We start from the raw sequence: 20,019 nt of genomic DNA on the forward strand, positions 1-20,019 counted from the left end.
GAAGCGCTACTTTACTTTTTGTCAAACAAGTGTCACGGAAAATAGTGAAACATTGTCCATAGTGTAGGTGGTGGGTCACAAATAGATACAAAAAAGGCGTCGTAAAGCCCTTGTGTGTTGAGTAAGATTTCTTTTCTTCTATATTGTTTCCACCTAACCTAACTTATTTCCTTAACCTTAACCTTTTACTCACAAACAAAGATAATCTTATTATATTTACACTTCAATAGTCTGGGCTTCCTATGGGCTGTGTCCCCCGATCGTCAACCGGAAAAGGAAACCTTCCCATCCAACACGTCTTACCAACACGGTTGCCTTCGTTGGCCTGCAAAGCAGCTTCAACTCTCATCGGATCAGAACGGATGTGTTCGTGTGTTACGTTCAAAGGCAGTAAAACGTGCAATACCGAGAAGAGCCAACCGACTCTGATGAATGATGAATTTATGATAATGTCGCGTAAGCTGGTCTGCCGAATTGGGTCGTGGCGTGATCGGTCGGAAAGGTGCATTCTTCAGCAGCGGTCTCTTAGCACCTCATCATCTCGCGCGGCACACACCGGGGGCAGGTTTCGTTCGCGGACTTTCGCGTGCCGCCGATTCTCATAAACGGATGTCAAAACCATGCCGGGGTCACGCCGCCCGCTTCACAGGCCACGGCATTACAATTAATTACCACAAAGCGTAAGGACGATCATGCGCACCTCACCGGGATGATCGTCGTAGCCGAACGTTATTTGCACAAACGCAAAACAATCGACACCATAAAGACACACAATTGTAGGTGCCGCTGATGGTGATTACAATTTGTCTGTCACTGTCCGACTTTGCGAGGTCCCCGATGAGGTGTTTTTCTTCTCACGGGCTATTTATCGGCCCCCGTTGTTTGAAATGGTGTCGGGACCGCTGCGGGTGAAGGTAACGCCACCTCGAAACTGGCCCACATTTTATACGCTGCACATCCATTCCAGGCGGCCATATTTCAATCTCCCTTCTTCTCTTTCTCTCTCTTTCTGGCTCCGAGTCTAGAATGGATCAAGGGCCCTGGCAGGGCCCGCCACCAGGTCGAACTGCTCCATCAGGGTCGTCAGGTTGGCGCGCAGCTGTTCGATTTCCATCCGCTGCCGCTGAATGGTGCGCTGCTGCAGAAAGATGCGCTCTTTGAGGTGTCGAATTTCCTGCCCCGGTGACGGTGATGGCGGTCCGCCGATGCCATTACCGTCGTTGCGCGGCGTGATTCCGGTGGTGGTTTGGCTGTCATCGGTGCCCTCGGCATCGGCATCGTCCACGGCGTCACACATCCGCCGATCGATCAGATGCACGATGGAGCGGTTGGCGAAGATTCGCAGCGCCTCGCGGTACGACCGACAGTCCAGGGCGTTGGCCGATGCGTCGAAGATGCGAAGCCGCGGGAAGCGTGCCACGATCGCGCCGCTATCGAGCGCGGTCAGCAGATTGTCCCGCACGCCCAGGTTCACCAGCAGCGGAAAGTGCCAGCGCGGCAGGGGTAACGTGGTGATAAAGTTCCCGCCGAGATCGAGGTGTGTTAGGGCGGGCAGTTGCACCACCGTAAGCTGCGGGAGTGCCGGGACCAGCGATTTGATGTGGTTGCCGCACAGGATCAGCTGCCGCAGGTTGGTCATCGTGGCGAACGTATCGAGCGGGACGGCCTCGAGCTGATTGTCGCAGAGATTGAGCTCGAGCAGTTGCGTCAGGTGCTCGAACCGGAACACGGTGCGCAGTTTGTTCATCTGCACGCGCAGATAGCGCAGCGTGTAGCGTGTCCGGTGATCGATCTCGATCGTGCGCAGACCGTTGTCGCGCAGGTATAGCTGATCGACCGTGCTTGGCATGGTGAGGTGCTCGATGTGGGTGCCGCGGGCAAACAGCCGCAGGACGCCCGCCCTGAACAGCTGGTTGTTGAAGGCGTGCGAGAAGTTCCCGATCGTGCCGTGGACGAAACCGAGCTGGCGCTCCCGGGGAAACATCGACGACGGGATGTCGGCTTCCATGTGGATCGTAACGTTGTGCAGCTGGCACCAGGATTGGAAGTAGTTGTCACAGGTGTACTGTCGCACGACGGCCCCGGCCGTGAGCCTTGAGGCAGCTACCATCGCGCACACCCTACAAAGACAGAGCAGCGTTGAGAGTGCATTAGAATCAGGACGATCATCATCGCGTAACCTAAAGAAATCCCAAGAATACTCACACCGTACAGAAGAAGGTTGAAACCGAAATCATTTCGATTGCAATGAAGGAACTCAGGCAACAGCAACAACGGCAACTTCTACACTCGTTTGCGCACGTTGTCAACTTCCGCACTGACACCGGGACGACTCTAGCGCAAACCAACAGCGGCGGCCACCGGAGATTCCATCGATGCTCATCACCATTATTTCTTCGCTTTGCCGATCACCGTTTTAGGATCATTCCATCACACCCGGCCCCGACGATTGCTCGATCGTTTCCGGCACCCGAGAGTGACGAGCCTTTTGAAGGCTAATACTGCCCGTCTAGTATCGCGACCGGGTGTGATCCATGTGCGTCGAGCGTCCACTAACTGCAACGACTAAGTGAGCGCGCGCGCGCGTCACGGTTGGTTCCAAAAACGCGCCGTAACTACTGCCGTACTGGGTGGCCTAGTCGCTAGTCGAGAGCCACAGGGACTATACACGCTGGAGGGGTTGCTTATGTTCCCCCCTTCCACTCGCTTCAAGGTGCATTTTAAGAGGCGTCAGAGCGATGCAGAACCCTTGGCCCGGGGTGCTGTTCCCTTTCAAACGCGGGTCCCCGCCCGAGTGCGAATTATGCACCGGAGAATTGTGCTCTGCGCTGCTGAGAAGGCAATCCGACTTCGGCGGGAAAGAATTCAGTCGCAACACGGCGCAACGTCCACGATCACGACTTTTGCGCGGTCTTAGATCTGCGCCTAACCTTCGCCCATAAATCAGCGACGAGCTAAGCGATCGTGCGGCGGAAAGAGAACACAGTTGGGAACCGAGGGAGACCGAGCGGAGCAGATAGCAATGGTGTGGGCTAGATCAGACAGCGAGGCGGACAACTATTGGCAGCTTTGGGGGCTTTGTTTTTGGCCAGCTGGGACCGCGGGTTAGGTTATGTTTCCGACCCCGAAACAAACCCCGAATTATGCTGTTGCCAGTTGGCTGAAAGCGCTGTTTTTGTTGGATAAAATTACCTGGCGCCATTATGCTCGGGGTTTGGGCAATGCAACCGCTCGACGAAAATGAATATTTTCAGTTTTCTTTGAGAGAAAGGCATACTAATGTTTCGATTGTCTGCAGCGCTATCGACGTAATTGTTTGCAACCACCCACAGCCGCGGAGCATCGTTAGTTGATGATGATTGGTAGAGAAAATAAAAATACATTGCTCAACGTGCAACAAGAATTTACAAAAAGGAGTAATAGTGCATCCTACATAAATCTAAAAAATTTGCCCCAAAATGTCGGTGGTAGTAGAGCGCGTAACCGTTTACATTCCATTTTGAACTGGCATTAGTTACTAACAAGCGCACTAAGGCGAACGTGAAGTATTATATAATTTGCACATTTGCCGTCTAATTAATTATAGACTAATTTTCCCTTAAAATTTTTAATTTATCGTTACAGATCTTTGTCGAACGACGATATTCGATATTCGTCGCAAGTTGCCATAGTAAATCCATTACTATGGCTATTGCCATTAACATGTTGATTCTAATGAGCGTTTACTTTTATTTCCAAAATATACAGCTTCGGACGGATCGAAGTTGGCGGAATACCAAACCGAGATCGTTCTATTTCGAATCTTGTTTTTTAATCCTAGAAGAACGGACCGGGCTGTATTTATTTCGAAACTATTTATTCATTTCGATTATGTTAAAATAACCGTGCAAAAAATGTGCGTTTGTTGCGCGGCGAGTGAGGGTTGCATTCTTTTTTGCAAAACCACTGGCTTAAACCCAAAAGAAAAAGGCGAATGTATCTTCCTAAGCTAGCGCGTGGCCCAAATCAATCTACAAGATTAACATTGACACCACCGGGTGGGGGTCGCGCGCGCGCGCTCACCCTTGTACCACCAAATTTCACGTAAAAGAAATCTACACAAGCTAATGGGTATGGCGGCATATTTGTATAGAAAATACCAAACCCCCTTCACCCCCCAAAAGAGCCTGATGGCGATAAAAATAACGAAACACTCAAAACGATACTCTCCCGATACTCTCCGCTCTGTTCCGATCGGTTCCTCGCTCAACGGCGAACAGCGAAGCACATTTCGAAACATCATTAAACAAAATCAGCGATGAACACATCGCGCCCAGGATCTGCGCGGCGGCCGGTTTAGAGCCGCGCCCGAACCGGCGTTACACGACACGGCCTGCCCCTCAGGAGCGTGGTACATTGATAAGTGGTAATTTGTAGGCGGCGAGTGACAACGGGCGGAACACGCGGAGTGTGTCACCGCGCGGCCAATGTTGGAAACCACACCACCCATGGGGCCATGTCATTCAGAAGTTTTCGCGGCCCGAAAAATTCCGTGTTCGCCCGTTACGCCGACGAACAACGACGGGGCGATGCACCGCACTTTGGTAGTGACCAGCCGCGCCCTGGGAGGGACTACCACCAGAGCGACAATGTTGGCCGCGGATAAATGGACACGGCAAGTAAGTAACTGTGTTTACAAAAATCAGGAAGTCTCCTGCCGCGCGAGGAATGATTGATGAACTGCGGCCACCCCGAGAGGTCCGAGTATATATCCTCCAGCCTGGGACAAACGGCGGACATGTCGACACAGTCACCGACTCCTTGCAAATAAAAACGAGGCAGATGGTGGCCATGGTGGTGGCGGACCATTTGGCTAATTTTAGGATATGCCAGCCACGACACGACGTGCAGATGGCACGACGTGAAACATGATCAGGTGCGATGCGCTGCTGATGGGCAGTGACGATCACCTGCAGGTTGACCGGGTTGGCCACGTTCCGGGGTGGGTCGACATGTGAACTTAATTAGTGCAATCGGGTCACAGACTTGGGGTTGGGTAGAGTGTGGGGCCGTGCAAGACAGTCTTTCGCCAATGTACAAATTTGCGCTTCATTTAACCTCGACGTTAGAGGTTCCATTTTTACCTCGATAGAGGTTCCATTTATTTATTCGACGCCATTTATGCCATTATTAAGAATTTATGCTCCAACTCACAGTTTCCAATTTTCTGGAGCGGCTGCCCTAACTTACTCGCCGCCGCCTGTCACGATTTGACAGTCCAAAAATGCGAATTAGCCTTCCACCGCGATCAACTGAGCCGTAAAAGTGATCATAACTTATGAGATGAGATGGGAATTGGCAATCGATCGTGACTCGGCGGCTCGGGGTTGAACTACGCCGTGTGCTCGGATGGCGTGTGATCGCCGGGGCGTGCGACACCCGGCTTCACATTTGAGATGCAATTCCCGCCAATCACCGCCCGCCGCGTTGCCCCGCAACAGGTGGCTCTATCGGTGATGGTCTCCGGGGGTTGAAATTCCGCCCTAAAATATCACCGAAAAAACAACATGACATCGGTACAACGAATCAGTGGTTCACTAATGAGCAGTAGCAGCACCGAGAACCGCGTGGTGGTCGTGGCGATCGTGCTTAGACGGTACACGGTACATGAATTTAAATTTAACGACCAATCTTCGTTGCCGCCCTTGCGGGGAACGCCGGACGCCGGGCCGGACTTGCGGTTTTTTGCACTGGAGCAGCCGCCGGCAGCCGAGAGGCGCCATTTGTCTTGAGCCATTTTCCACTCACTCGCGGAACGATCGGTCGGTTGGTTGGTCGGTGGGGTTCGGGGATGCACTTTTCCGCCGCAGTGGCATTAAGTTGTCGTGTGATTCTCTTTGGAACATGGCGCGCTCCGCCGTCGGGCGGCTGTAATGAAGCAATTTCCGTGCCCGTGGCGCTGTGGAGAGGAGGTTTGATATTAATTTCCCCCTCGCCAAAAGCACATTAGGGAAATGATCTATTGATCGTACGTGCACTAATGGGCGGCAGCTTCCGAGTAGATCCAAGGGACATTTTAATGGCCTATGATTTACGGGGAATTGAACGCTTTTGAAGCGTTCAGAGTAGGTTGGTTGTGCTAAAACCGTTTAGTTTTGGGGAGCATTGCAAAGCAGGAGTTTTTTGGTTAAAAGTCTTAGTACATCACACAAGCCAATAATAGCCAAAGTTTACAAAATAAAGAGTACAAAACAAACAGCACAACATCATAGCAATAAATGGTACAAAACAAATATCAAGAGACATAAGAGACTAAAGTGCAACTTCTCGTCGACCTCCCTAAACGTAACCGAATATTTTTGGCCGAGCCGGTTTAGGTTTGAGTACAATTTAACGAACGCAATTATTTTCCGTTTTTACGATTTACGCGAAACCCAGGGGCACTGCCCATCAAATAGGATGACGATGCGACAGGCCACGGTTGTGATGGAGGAAAGCATTACGCAATGAAGGTGTAAACAAAAGGGGGCAACAATAAAAAAAACCAAAAGGTTAACGCGAGAACGAGAACAATCATAAAAATCTTTGCAGCAGCAGCGGCTCGCGGCTCATTAAAAGCGTCCACGTATCACATTTCAACATCAAAATTCGGGTTCAGTTACTCGCGGGTCAGTGCTCAGCCTTCTGTTCGCTGTTCGTTAAAATGTATTTTGGCAGTACTTGCCGCGACTTAGAACATGAACGAAGCAGTGCAACACGTGCAGGACAACCAGGACGCCGGATGCAGATCACCCGTCACGGCTGTCCGCGCCGGCGAGAGAAGAGAATGAGTAATGATACGTGTGCTGCCATCCTCCGTTTTTGTTAACGGGGACCGCCAGAAGACATTTCCACGCAGCCGGGCGGCGCGGCATTCTTTGAAAAACCAGGGCTTTAAAATAGGAAACGCAATCCAGCGCAGCGGATCGCGAACGCGAAACATGCTTACATCCTTGCCGTCCCCTCCTCACATCATCCGCCCCGGAAAATGCTGGGCGCTAGTGTGTGCCGGCCATCGCCCGCCCAACAACAACGCACGATTAATCAATTTTTCGTGCGAGGTGGGGTTCTGGCACCTCATTCTGGTGTCACCTTTGCCCACACACGACACGACACGATGACGCCCCCGACGAGCGCGCGAGAGAGAGAGAGAGGGCGTGCGCGTGCGGAAAAGTGACAAGGTCGAAGAAAATGAGATCTCCTTTTCCACTGTCGCCCGCCCGGCGTTCTTCGCGGCTAGCGTCTCACATCGCCTGCGCGTCGGATGATCTCGTGAAGAATTTCCCACCGTGCGATCGATCGTGCGCACACCCACCCCGCAGGGTGTCCCGCTCTGACCGGTGCGTAGCTGGCAGTGGGTCTGTCTCGTTCGTGTCACGACGCGGCGGCGGAAAAACTGGCAAACAGCCGCCGAACTCATCTCGCGTCCTACACACATCAGTCGCTCTCGGGGTTTCGGTTGGCGCGATCGTCGTCTTTTGCCACTGACCTGTCCTGGGGCAGCGCGACCGTCGTCGTGTGTGCTGTGTGTTGGTTGAAATTGTGTGACAGCAACTTGTCCTGGGGAGGTTCTGTGATCTTTTAAGTATTAAGGGCCAGCCCAGTGCCCCATTACGAGGGGGTCGTGTAGTGGAGATCAGCGGGCTTCACGGTATCTTCATCCGTGGTGATCAATCTTGTGTACACGTGCCAGGAACGTGTGTGGCCTGTTCCACCGCGTTGTGATAACACATACCGTTCAGTGAGATAATGATGGCCATATGATGCCCCTATTGTTTCGTGCGATGAGTGAAGCTTCAGAACCATTATCTGGCGGGATGTCCGATCATTGCAATCGTGTGAGGTGTAGCTTTTGACCGTAAAGTTACTGCGCAGCCCTCACTCGAACAGCGGCCGTTGGTTGCCACTGGTGTTCTCTGGTGTTTATTGTGCTGGGTAGCCCAACTCATAGGAGTGTTGTACTAAAAGTGGAGTACTAAAAAGAAAGACGTCTCGTGCAAGCTATTCTTGTGGTATTCTCATCTCCGTTACGGCAAAAAAAACGTGTGTGTCATTCCGGTGCCAGTGATTGAAAATAAGCTACCTGGTACGTGGCTACGACCTACGCTGACGGGTCACCGGTGGTCACGGGTCGTGTTGGGAGGTTTTCGTCGTGCGCCGCGTACTCGAATAGAACCCCCCAAGATGATATGGTGATGTCCGTGTCCGGGCGGTGCGTTGCCTCGTTGTTGGGGTAGAAGTTTATTTTTGGTCAACGCCTGCAAGAGCCGGAGTGTGTCCGGATGCAGGTCAAACAGGTAGACAGCGCCGGGATCATCCAGACGTTTGACAGACATACGTGGAAGTAACGTGTGCGAGCGTGTATCGAAATTGCGACCGCCTCGGCCTCGGGCCAGCGGTGACGGACCGGAAGTCCGAGCTCGGTTCCGAGTGTGGACATACCAGTGGTTGGTTTCCCGCGGCAACCCCTGCCTGACAGGCCTCAACATCGCGTCGCACCCATCAGCAGCAGCCTTCGGACGTTCGTCCCGCACGTTCCCAGATGGCAATCCGAGTGACGAAGAAATGTTGCCTGCTGTCGACGCTCGGTGTGCTGGTCCTGGCCGCGGCCCTGACCGTGACCCTCGTGCTGGTGCTGCGGGACGACGCGGACCTCAGTGAAACGTATCGCTTCACGGCCAGTCCGGTCGAGCTGCGGCTGCAGGAGCAACCCGATCACCGATACGTGCTGACCATCCGCCGAGGTAGGTTCGCAGGGGGTGCGGTGCCGATTCCGAATAAACTAGATCTGGCCTTCTGGCGACTGGCGAGTGTGAAAAGAGCGGCGTGTTTGTTTTCCGTTTCCCAAGAGTTTATAAATTTACCGACCATCAGATCGCCGATCGGCGATCGGTGATGCTTTCATTGCGGCCAAGCATAACAACCGCCGCCGCCGCAATCGATTAATGCGCTCATGCTCGGTCTGGTTGGTGGTTTTAAAACTCGTATCTCGTAGTTTTTATGGCACCCTCCCCGGGAGGTTATGAAAATAAACAAAAATCGAATTTGATGGCCGCGTGTGGCGGCAGGCAGTAATTAGCATCCGGCCGCTGTGCGGCGCAGTATTGCGCACCTCGAGCGTTCGGCCAATATGAGATGTTCTCGAGAAAGGGTAAACACAGTCTACCGGAGAGAAACTATAACTCCCGTTTGCTTGGCTCATTATTTGATGATTATTGATGCTAGTTGATGATTATTTATGATCGTTGATCTTGTCGAAGGTAATGCTCCTCGAACCTACTGCTGGCTGGGGAGTTCTTTTATTTTGGCTATCATTTGATGTTCGATGATGTTTGTTTAGTTTAATTTTGTTTGGATGATTAAGTTTAGTTTTGGATTCCATTTTTTTTAAATTTCATTTTCGATGTTGACATTTTCTAGTTCCCTGTTTACATTCACGACATTTATTTCCATTTATTCTATCACATTCGTTGCGTTTTCTCTACCTTCGATATTTTTTTTTATTCAGCAATTCAGTTTAGCATTTTCCAATTATTTGAATGGATTCAAATGACTTCAATTAATTGTTTGATCTATTGAATATTGAAAACGATTTAATAGCTGACAGCAGTGTAAACAACGTTCAACGAAGGCACAAACGGGCAGTAAACAAAACTCATAGGAATAAGCAGTAAAATATAATCTTTAGGAACGATAAAGACCGGCGCAAACGAGGGGAATGGGGCTAGCGAAACATCAAACGATGACCAGCCAAACACAGTGCCGCCGCCGTCCATTTGCCAATCTGGCATCTGCCAATCTGCCAAACGTCGGACGTCGGAAAAGAATGCGATGCACTCACGATGCAACGGCGGCGATGCATTAGATAGGGGACGGAATGCACATTTTGGCATCGAGTTCACAGGAACGCCCGTGCCGGCAGGCAGTGCGGCGGCCGAACGCAAAGATTATTGCAAATGGAATATACCCCTCGAGTGACAGCGCCGGCAATGGACCCCACAAATTAACGCCGGAAAAACAGGGGGGCCTCTCTGCTGCTGCGGCGACTGCAACTGCAGATTGCAACAGTGCAGCACAGTGCGCAGTGTGTTGCGCCGCCAGCGTTAAGAGGAATGTCAGCAGGATCTCCGCCCGACAGCAGAGTCACCTTGTTTGCCACACACCTTCGCCAAGGATGCCAAAGTGGAAGGTTTTCGGTAATTATCGCCCGGCCAGAGCGTTCCATGCGGCGCCGTGGCATAAATGCTGTCTCCCGCTTGGAATAAATCAAACCACATATTTGGCTGGCCCCACGTGGGGGAAGAGTGGTTGGCCGTCGCCCAATCACCGCAGCCTCCGCCGCACGGTAATTCGATCGGGCGGTTCGGAATGATCGTTAGGGAAATCACTACGAGAGGCTCAAAAGGCGGTGGCCCGGTTGCGCAGTACCCTACCACTTTCGATCCATCCATCATCGGTATCCTCGGCTGGCCCGGGGGAGCCTACCGTTTTTGGGCAAGAATTGAAATCGGCTCGCTCTCAAGTCTTAGGTTATGCTTTGGGTGCTAATGCCACGTGAAATCGACACTGGAAAATACTCGCCAGAGCAGATAAAATTGTCAGAACGAATGGGGCGGCATTCGAGTATGAAACTATACATATGTCATCAACAAAAATATGACATCAAAAAAGAAAACTGGCTTTGCCAGACTGGCTTTGGCCAGAGCTTAACAGTAACAAATAGAATACTGGGTTTTATAATTACCAACAACTCCATGGCAATTACTCTTTATTAGGGACCGATTGAGTAAAACTCTACTAGCGATTGTCAAATTATTACTTTTTTTGAAAAGGGGTTGGAAACCGAAATAGGTATCCGAGGCCCTGATGGTTCTTCATGCTTCTAGCGAATATGTGGGTTTTGCCTCAAAACAAAGTTCAACGCAATTGGAATTGTTTTAACTTTTCTTTTTTATTTTACGAAAATAATATTGGCCATTTGCGCGTGGCGAACCATTTATCTTAAAGGAAATGCTAGGAAAAGTCACAACTCGTCAAACATCCCCTAAACTAATAAAGCGAGTGGAGCCATGTCATAATCCTAGCCATCAAAAAAGAGAATGGCCGCCCAACAAAATCAACACATTTACAATGGCAAAACAAATGACAAAAGTCAGTTATCACTTCTTCTGCTCCAACGCGCCCTCGTCTCCGGGTGCACATGGCCCCCGGAGGGACCCCGTCGACGAAATACGATCCGTCCGCGATCCCCGATGATGGACGAGATATGGCCGGGTTGCCAGTGCCCGCCGTTCAAGTTACGACGCGCTCGTCGCCATCATCATCGCTCGACGACACAAGCAAAACAACAGAACGACTCGTGACAGGCGACATGCAAACACGGGCATTAAACGGGCCAACGGCCACACGGGCGCAGTGTAGTAGCAGCATCATGCTCAATCACCGCGGCCTCCCACGGCCCCAAACGTCAATCTCGTCAAGGCGATATTCATTCGCGATCAAAACTTGACGGCGGTGTTTACATTTTTCGCTGATTGATGGACCGCTCCTCCACGTAGAATCCGCGGTGAGACTTGGCCAAAAAGGCGAGGAACAACCCCAACAGTGAAAGGGGTTAGCCACGGAGATTTGGATGAGGTTCACGACAGGAAGGCGAAGGCAGTGTTGCCAGAGCAAGGCGCTATCTGACGGTCGCCAGGGCGATGAGAAGCTATGCTCCCCTTTGGCTACTGCGACTGCGAAACGACCGGTCGCGTTTTGGAGATTAATTTTAGAACGATCCAAAACCGATGTCGATGGCGGAAAGCGCGCCGCCTTTGGTCCATTTTTTCATCCAAAACGGGGGTGGTGCGGACAATAGCAGGAGCAGCAGCAGCAGTAGTAGTCTAGGATTCTCAGCTGCTCCCCAGGCAGAACCAATCGTGGGTTGCTTTAATTTTCGCCATTCCAATTGGCGCGATCCACGGGTGCCGCGTTGGATTATTATGGAGCCAATGTGCCCTATAGCGTCTCTCATGTGTTTCCTCGTCAGTCGTAATGGCCACGCGCTGATGCTCTATGTGATCCGAGCTCTTGATCTGCACTTCGCTGATCCCGTAAATCATCACAGCAGCGTCCACAGGGTCGAGAGGGGAACCGAATCCGAACCGTGACTCCGTGAAGCTCCGTGAAATGTTCATTTCGAAATGTGATGCGCTTCGTTTAAAATTTATTGATTGTCAGTTTCGAAATTTAAAGTGACCGTAAGGGGTCCCCATTTCGAAGCACAAGCTGGCACTTTTGGCATGGCATTGGCAACTTTTATTCGGTTGCTTAATGAATGATGAAATTCCAGCCATAATTTATGGTAATGGAAGTCTTCAAAAGTGTTAATTGCTAAGCAGAGTTCAATGATGGAGTGTTTCACAAAATCTTGATGGAATTATAACATTAAAAACATTTTAATCATCGATATAACACAGCCATAAGACCAATTTAATATAGTTTATGACAAATGGTTATATAAAATAAAAGGATAATGTAAAAGAAAAACTCGCCATCTTCATTGCTGAATGTAAAAGAAATCTCCTACAGGTTCGATTTTGAAGACCGTATTCAATTCACTATACCATATCTAATCAGAAACCTGATTTCAATAATAAAACCACGGACCATAAATTAACAGCTAGCCATCTCGACACTCACTGGATTGACAGCTGTCTTCGGCCAGCCAACGATACCTTATCGCTCACCTCGACCTCGTCCCAATCGTTGGTAGTAATCAATCGAAATGCTTGTATTTGTGTTCGTCCGAAGCTACCAAAAATGTAAAGATATTCAAGGGGAGCTTTCGTTAACAAGGACCCTCAATAAAAATGATGCACATCGAGCACGTGACACCACGACGACGAGAGAGACGCCGCCGAGCGCCATTTCGATCATACGCACCATTTACGCGGGAGTTTCGCGCCACATTTTTCATCTTTTTCGTAAGCACGAACGAAAAAACAAACATCTCTGTCCTCATCGCACAGAAATCCTCATTCACGAACCTGCTCCGTGCCTTTCACGTGCCAAACGCCCAGCGCACCTAGCGGTGGCACAAAATGGCCATAATTAATGGGAGTTTCCTTCGCTTCCTGGTAGCGCGCGTGTTTCAGAACTTGAGCCATAAGCGCGGCACATAAATCTCGTCCTCGAGCGGGCCCAGATCACCTACCAGCACCGCCGGAAGGCCAGTTGGCTCCAATCACGTCACGGTTGGGGCGTTCTGAAGACGCCACCAACGCGCCTGTAGCATCGCGAATCCCTCTCGGCCGGCCACATCCCACCACACCCAGCGGCTCGAGCCGCGCCGGATGGCCAAACGATTCGAAATTAATTTCGTACCAGAGAAATTAATTATCTTTTGCCGGTCGTTGGAGGAGCGCACCACAACGTGACCGGCTCGTGGCACGCCACGCCACGCCGGGGAACGCGTTTCGCGGTGTTTTCGGTTCACCCGCCGTCAAGAGCGCACGCTGTCGGTTCGCTCCGTTTGCTATTATGGGCAAAAGATTGATTACGGGAATGTGATCGCGATCGGGGGCAAAAGTCCGGACAGGGCATCGATAATTCGGTCTAAAAAATCTAAATATGTATGCATTTTCATGGGAAATTCTTTCATTCAAACGTAAGAAAGTAATTCTTTGGGTGACTGGAAAAAGTGTTCCTCTTCCACAGAATTAGTAAATAAATTATGCCCTCCTGTTACTTTTGTCGGTCAAGCGGCTCTATTTTCAAACAAATTGGCAACTTGAATGTTGAAACACACTGCTGCATAATTGCTGACGCTGTCTCATCTCGGCAGGTGACGAAACATTGCAGAGGATCACCTTCGATCACGACTTCACGGACGACTCGGACATCGAGCCGTTCCCCAAAGGGCTCCGCCTATACGGCAACGGGCAGGATGTGGAAATTCGAGAGCTGGAGGACAGCGCCGGGTTTTCGTACCTTAGCATCAGCCGCACCCTGCGCAAAGGGCAGATCGGTAGCGACGTTCTACAGCTGCAGGGCGCGGTCGGTGGTGATTCAGCGCTACACTGGTATGGTGGCCCCGAGCAGATGGAGCAGTATTATCCGATCGAGCAGTTGCGCTTCGATGACTACGCGTACATCACCAAAGAGCTACACAGTGCGGCCATCGTCGAGCGGTACTGGCTCAGCACGGCCGGGGTGTTCTGCTACGTCGATAAGGAGGTGCCTCTGTTTATCGACCAGGACGAGGATGAGCTGCGGTTGACGGCGAAGAAAGAGCTACCGTACTACACGTACGACGACGAGTTTGTGTTCAAGTACCGCATCGGCATCGCAGCGGATGCCCGGGAAGCGCACAAGCGGGCCGTCGAACGGTTGCTCAACCAACCGGTGGACATCCCCGACGAACGGATGGTCAGGCACCCGATTTGGTCGACGTGGGTGCGCTACCGGCGCCCGATCAGCCAGCAGACGGTGATCGAGTTCGCACGGGAGATCAATGCGTACGGCTTCAAAAACGCACAGCTGGACATCGACGATCTGTGGGAGGTTTGCTATGGGTCTATGACGTTCAACACGATCACCTTTCCGAACGTGACGGAAATGGCGGAAACACTGCACGAGATGGGCTTCCGGGTCACACTCTGGGTGCACCCGTTCATCAACAAAAACTGCGATCCCTGGTACACAGAGGCCCTCAGCAAGGGGTAAGGGAGCGGCCAATCCGGTCGAAGTCCATTAAGCAGAACCCTTTCGCATGATCGTTTCGTTTCGATGTTGCAGGTACCTGGTGAAGTCACATAACGAAACCATCAGCTACAACACCAAATGGTGGAACAGCGGAGAGAACGAAGCGTCGTACATAAACTTCAACAATCCGGACGCGGTCGAGTGGTACCGGCGTCGGCTGGGCGAACTGCAAGAGCTTGGCATCGACAACTTCAAGTTCGACGCCGGCGAAACGAGCTGGGCACCGGACGATCCGGACATCGGGGGAGACAAAGCGCTGCTGCCCTCGAGCCAGACGATCAATTTTGTCCGGATGTGTGCCGCTTTCGGTGGCATGATTGAGGTCCGCACGGGCTGGGGAACCCAGGATCTTCCGGTGTTTGTCCGGATGCTCGATTTCGACACACGATGGGGTTGGAACAATGGTCTCCGCTCGTTGGTGCCGACCCTGCTGCAGATGAACCTGAACGGTTACCCGTTCGTGTTGCCCGATATGATCGGTGGCAACGTGTACGGCGACGACATACTGACAAAGGAGCTGTTCATTCGCTGGCTGCAGGCGAGCGTCTTCATGCCAAGCCTGCAGTTCTCCAAGACGCCGTGGGATATCGATGAGGAGGTAAGCCACACGATCGCAGGCTGCGTGACCGTAACTCAGCTAATGGTTTCGTATTTCGCAGAGTATCACGCTGGCGAAGAAGTTTACCGAGCTACACGAAACGTACTCGGACTACATTATTCAGCGGATGCGGTTGGCCGTTACACTGGGCACTCCGGTGAACCTACCCCTCTGGTGGTTGGATCCTGCCGACAGAATTGCCCAAATCGTTAACGACCGTACGTTGAACCGTCGATGCAATGTTGGAAGGCGCCTGGCATCTGATCCCTTTTTATGTTATTCATATCATTCCAGAGTTCCTTCTCGGGGAAGACATCATTGTCGCACCCGTGCTGATTGAGTTTGCTACCAGGCGAGACGTGTACCTACCGAAAGGAACGTGGCGTGATGGTAATACGGGCCGCATGCACGAGGGTGGCCGATGGATCTACAACTACACGGCACCAATGGATACGCTGCCGTACTTTGTTTCCGCAACGTTCCAAGCGATCTAGAATCGAACGGTAGGATCCTCCTATCCTGCTTAAAGCTTCCCACCACGAACGGAGTGCTTTCGGGGCGAACGAACAATAGTGATCTGTATATTTACTTATCTACTCCCTGGAGGGGAACACAAAATAAAACGATCGAACCTTTCGTGGGGTGTATGCTTTTTTATTGGCCTACAGATATTGACCAATTGTCTTCTTCCAGTGGACAGACATTTCGGGATGTCTGGCCGTTCATCGCCGCTCGACACGCGTCACCAATCCGTGACCAACGATTTCAAAGTCTCGTACCAGCGCGTCCACATTCAACCGCAGTGTTCCATCCGCTTCCGTTCCGCTCAGCATACGACCGTTTACATGCGACATCTGGAGGAGATAAGAATCACTCGCGAAGATAGTAATACAATTTTAAGTTCGCCGTGCCTTAACCTACCGTAAACGGTTTCTCTTCGAGTGCTTCGGGGCGCCAGAGGACGGCAATACGATCGCCACCGCACGGATCGTAGAAGAAAAGGGCAAACTTTCGGTAGGCTTCACGGAGCTCGCGTAAGTAGAACCGCACGGGATCGAACCCGGCGGCCGGTTCCTTGCCGACTGGCTGAGCGAAAAGACTGGGCGGTTCGCGATTGCCAATACTTGCAGCGTTCCGTACACCGATCGACGGTATGATCGTAGTGTCGAGGTGAATGATCACATTGTAACCGTCGTACGAGGGTTTAAAGAAGTTCTAAAAACACACACAAACCCCGATGAAATGCAAGTTCGGTGGCCACACGCTGCTCTGCGACTTACCTGAATCTTACGACGGATCGTACGGAAGTTTTCGTCGATCATCCCGATCGCCACCTTCGCCAGTAGCGACACACGGTTCAGAATCGGTACCGTCGGTGCCCGTCGCCCAAATAACCCGTAGCGCCCATAACCGTCGCACGGTGTGACGATTGTAAGCGGTGGAAAACGGTCACGACGCTCGCCAAACTCACGCTCCAGCTCGTCGATCGTTTCGGACGACAGTTCGTCGTTAAAATTCACCACCACCATCTCCTTGCTCCAGTCGGTGGTAGCGATGAACTGGAGCCAGCGTAGGAAACCGGCCTGCGGTTGAACCGGAGGTTGTAGGGGCTGATTGAGGTAGAGCGAGGCCAGCAGCACCTCCGTGCACTCATCCGGCCAGTGGTACGGATCGATCAACTGTGCGTACAACCACCGCTTGGCAATGGCCGCCACCGACCCGAAGGAAAAGTGCTGCTGATGCAGGCCATGGAGAATGCCGGTTAGGTTAGGCAGAATGATGGCCTGCATCTCGAGCGCAATGCTTTCGTCCGTATCCTGCAGCATACGGGTGACCTTGTTTTCGGCCAGATACTCTCGCAGGATCGAGATCTCGCGCTGATGGACGATGACGAAACGGAACAGGAATTTCTCTGCAATAAGAAGACCATCAGAATCGCATCGGCGTTCGAGTTCCAAGTTACCACCCTGCGCACTTACCATAGAGCACATCCAGATACTCGTTGTACGCTTGAGCCACGGGTTTTCCGGTGGTGCCCTTTGCCTTACCGATGCATTCGGCGATCCGTAGATAGAAGGCCGTTTTAAGGCGACGGATCGCCTCCAGCTGATCCGGCCACTTGCCGCTCGCTTCGAGCTGAATCGTTGCGGTAATGGGTTTGCCACTCAGAAACACGAGCTGCCCATTGACAAGCAGCCCACTAGCGGTCGGACGCGCGGGATCGGGATCGGTGTACCGAAACACTCCGTCTGTTCCGGTGATCGCATTGATCGTTAGTGGTAACTTCTCGAGATCGCGCATCATTCGACTGAGCGTGTCGAATGCCCGGATGATGGCAAGCGAGCGCTCTTCGGTTGTTTCGTGGAACACCTCGAGCTCTTTCGGTGGCCACGGTTGCAGTGCCGTTTCGAACTGAGCCGCCAGATAGCTGACCTTCTTGGCCGGTATGTCGTAGTGTGCTTGCAGCAGAAACAGCACGATCGAGCGTACGATTAAACGCTTCTGCCCGATCGGATCGCCCGATTGTCCCCACACGCACGATTCCGTGATCGAGCCATCCTTGAAGCGACGCAGCTCCGCCTTTCCTCTCCAAAAAGTTCGGAACTCCTCGCTCGCATCCACCTTAATCGCTTCGGGGCCCTTATCGACCAGATTGAATGCTTCCGTGGGGTTCAGAACAATACCGATCGTGCACCCATCGTCGGCCCCTTGGTCAGCCTCGGTTCCGGGTAATGGCACCAAGCAAGTAACCCGCGATCCAAGCCCCTTTCGGAGCAACCGTTCAATCATTTTCACAAACAACGCCTGTCGGTCCCCGACAAAGTCGAGCCGGTCGATGTCCTCCGCGAAAGATTCGATCGTTGCCGGTACGAGTCCCGGTTCGTGCAGAGACACGATGTGATCGTACTGACTGAACACTGGATAGCTGGCCAGAAACAGTGGTAGAAAGCTGTTGATCTTCCGGTTATCCAGCAGACGGATTGCGAGGGCGCTTTCGTGCCGGACACGGCGGTACAGATCGAGCGGTAGGTTCGCGGTCAAATTGAGCACGCCGATCGGATCGAGAAACACCACTTCGTAGAACTGGCGAAACGAGCCGATCATTTCGCGGTTGCTCGCCTCAAAGGACACCCCCTCCGTGTCCCAGGTGCTTGCCGCTAGCTGATTCCAAAACAGCCGTATAATCTGATAGCTGCTCATGTTCGGGTAGATCCGTCGACAGTGCAGCAGATGCGCAACGTAGAACGTGATCAGCCCTCCATCGAAACCGTACCGGCCCCGGTTGAAGCAACGTTGGCTGGCCCACACCTTCAGCAGCACAATCGCTTCCCGCACACTATCCGACTGGATGATGCTTTCGAGCAGTTCCGCATTCTTCACGACACGCAAATCATACGCAATCGAGTAGTTGTAGTGGGGTGTTGGGAAACTCTCGTACCCTTCGGCCTCCGCGAAGTGGCCAACCAGCGCCGGTCGGACGTTGTTGTTTGCCGGGAGGAAGCGTGTTTTCGAAAACTTGCCACCCTCGGGTACGGCGTGCAGTCGAAAGTGTACCTTGTGCGCGAATTTTTCATCCGATGGCACCATTTCGAGGACTGGCTTCAGGCGATCACCTTTCAGCGGAACAAAGCGAACTTCGGCCACACTTTGATGGGTGCAGTCGGCACGACGAAGCATGTGCTCAGCAATCGTGCACAGATAGTGCGCTCTTTTGCAGTGATAACGAAGGTTAAGATAGTCATCCTTGTGGAAGCACTTATCGGGCATGGCGAGGATCAGGTCCACGATCAGGGGCTTCCCGAACGAAGTTCGCAGCACTCCGCCACCACCACCGATGATGCGTACGTTTTGCTGGGGGTAGTACTGGAACCGTCCCTTGCCTAAAACTTCCCGCAGATGAGGGTCCTCGAGCTGAAGTGGAAACTTGATGCCATCGTAAGCCACCTCCAGCAGACCGCGAGCAACGGACGCTTCTTCGATGCCTCGCAAAATGCCCTTAAACTCCTCCAACCAAACGTGAACGAAGCGTCCCACCTTGGCCGGAACACGGACCTTCTTCAGCATTTGTTCCGTTTGCATCCGAAACAGATTGGAGTGGTAGTAGTTCTCCGTCTCCTTCAGCCGATTGATTTCATCCACTGTCGGTGGTTTGTACAGTTCTTTGATCGCCTTCAACCGCTTCCGGTGAGCTTCTTCGTCCTCGTGGGCTGCCGCTTTCCGTTTGGCATGCTGGCGGCCAGTGGCTGGTTTTGCTTTCGGAAGCCGCACAAAGGCCCCACTTTCGTGCCCACTGTCGAGGCTTTCGTCATCCTCGTACGGTTCATTGTGACCGTTCGAAATGCCACGATGATCGTCACCATCGTCGTCGTCGTCTTCATCGGTTCCGTTGTCCACCATGGAATCGTACGACTCATTGTCGGATTCAACCGGTTGCTTCTTGCGTTGAACCAAAGGCACCGTCTTCTTGCGGTTGGTTACTGCAGCTTTCTTTTTAACTCGATTCATCGTTGAATTAATATAGGTTGTATGAACAAACGAAATAACTTTCTGAAAGATCTACACACTACAAACGAACGAACCACTAAAAGTTATAAATTGCACCGTTAAACGCACATTGTTTTCGTTCTCGGCTCTGCAAGTGCCGGGACACACAC

General features: G+C 52.0%; 3 protein-coding genes across 3 annotated transcripts; 1 reads left to right on the plus strand and 2 right to left on the minus strand.

Moving 5' to 3' along the window:
• Nucleotides 1-1,021: 1,021 nt before the first annotated feature.
• LOC128269825 (uncharacterized) lies at nt 1,022-2,237 on the minus strand. The gene is made up of 2 exons (XM_053007228.1): nt 2,206-2,237; nt 1,022-2,120 (listed from the first exon to the last, which is right to left on the minus strand). The coding sequence occupies exons 1-2, from the start codon at nt 2,235-2,237 to the stop codon at nt 1,022-1,024; spliced, it is 1,131 nt and encodes a 376-aa protein (XP_052863188.1).
• A 6,059-nt stretch (nt 2,238-8,296) lies between these two features.
• Nucleotides 8,297-16,001, plus strand: LOC128273026 (myogenesis-regulating glycosidase-like). Its single transcript, XM_053010931.1, has 5 exons — nt 8,297-8,762; nt 13,847-14,723; nt 14,800-15,364; nt 15,426-15,582; nt 15,659-16,001. Exons 1-5 carry the CDS (start codon nt 8,561-8,563, stop codon nt 15,856-15,858), a joined length of 2,001 nt encoding a protein of 666 aa, XP_052866891.1. The 5' UTR covers nt 8,297-8,560; the 3' UTR covers nt 15,859-16,001.
• Nucleotides 16,002-16,009: 8 nt separating this feature from the next.
• On the minus strand, nt 16,010-19,883 carry LOC128273024 (nucleolar protein 6). The gene is made up of 4 exons (XM_053010928.1): nt 17,344-19,883; nt 16,645-17,276; nt 16,286-16,579; nt 16,010-16,218 (listed from the first exon to the last, which is right to left on the minus strand). Exons 1-4 carry the CDS (start codon nt 19,868-19,870, stop codon nt 16,087-16,089), a joined length of 3,585 nt encoding a protein of 1,194 aa, XP_052866888.1. The 5' UTR covers nt 19,871-19,883; the 3' UTR covers nt 16,010-16,086.
• Nucleotides 19,884-20,019: the final 136 nt, after the last annotated feature.

The sequence above is a fragment of the Anopheles cruzii genome, chromosome 3, assembly GCF_943734635.1.
Source record: "Anopheles cruzii chromosome 3, idAnoCruzAS_RS32_06, whole genome shotgun sequence".
Lineage (NCBI taxonomy): Eukaryota > Metazoa > Arthropoda > Insecta > Diptera > Culicidae > Anopheles > Anopheles cruzii.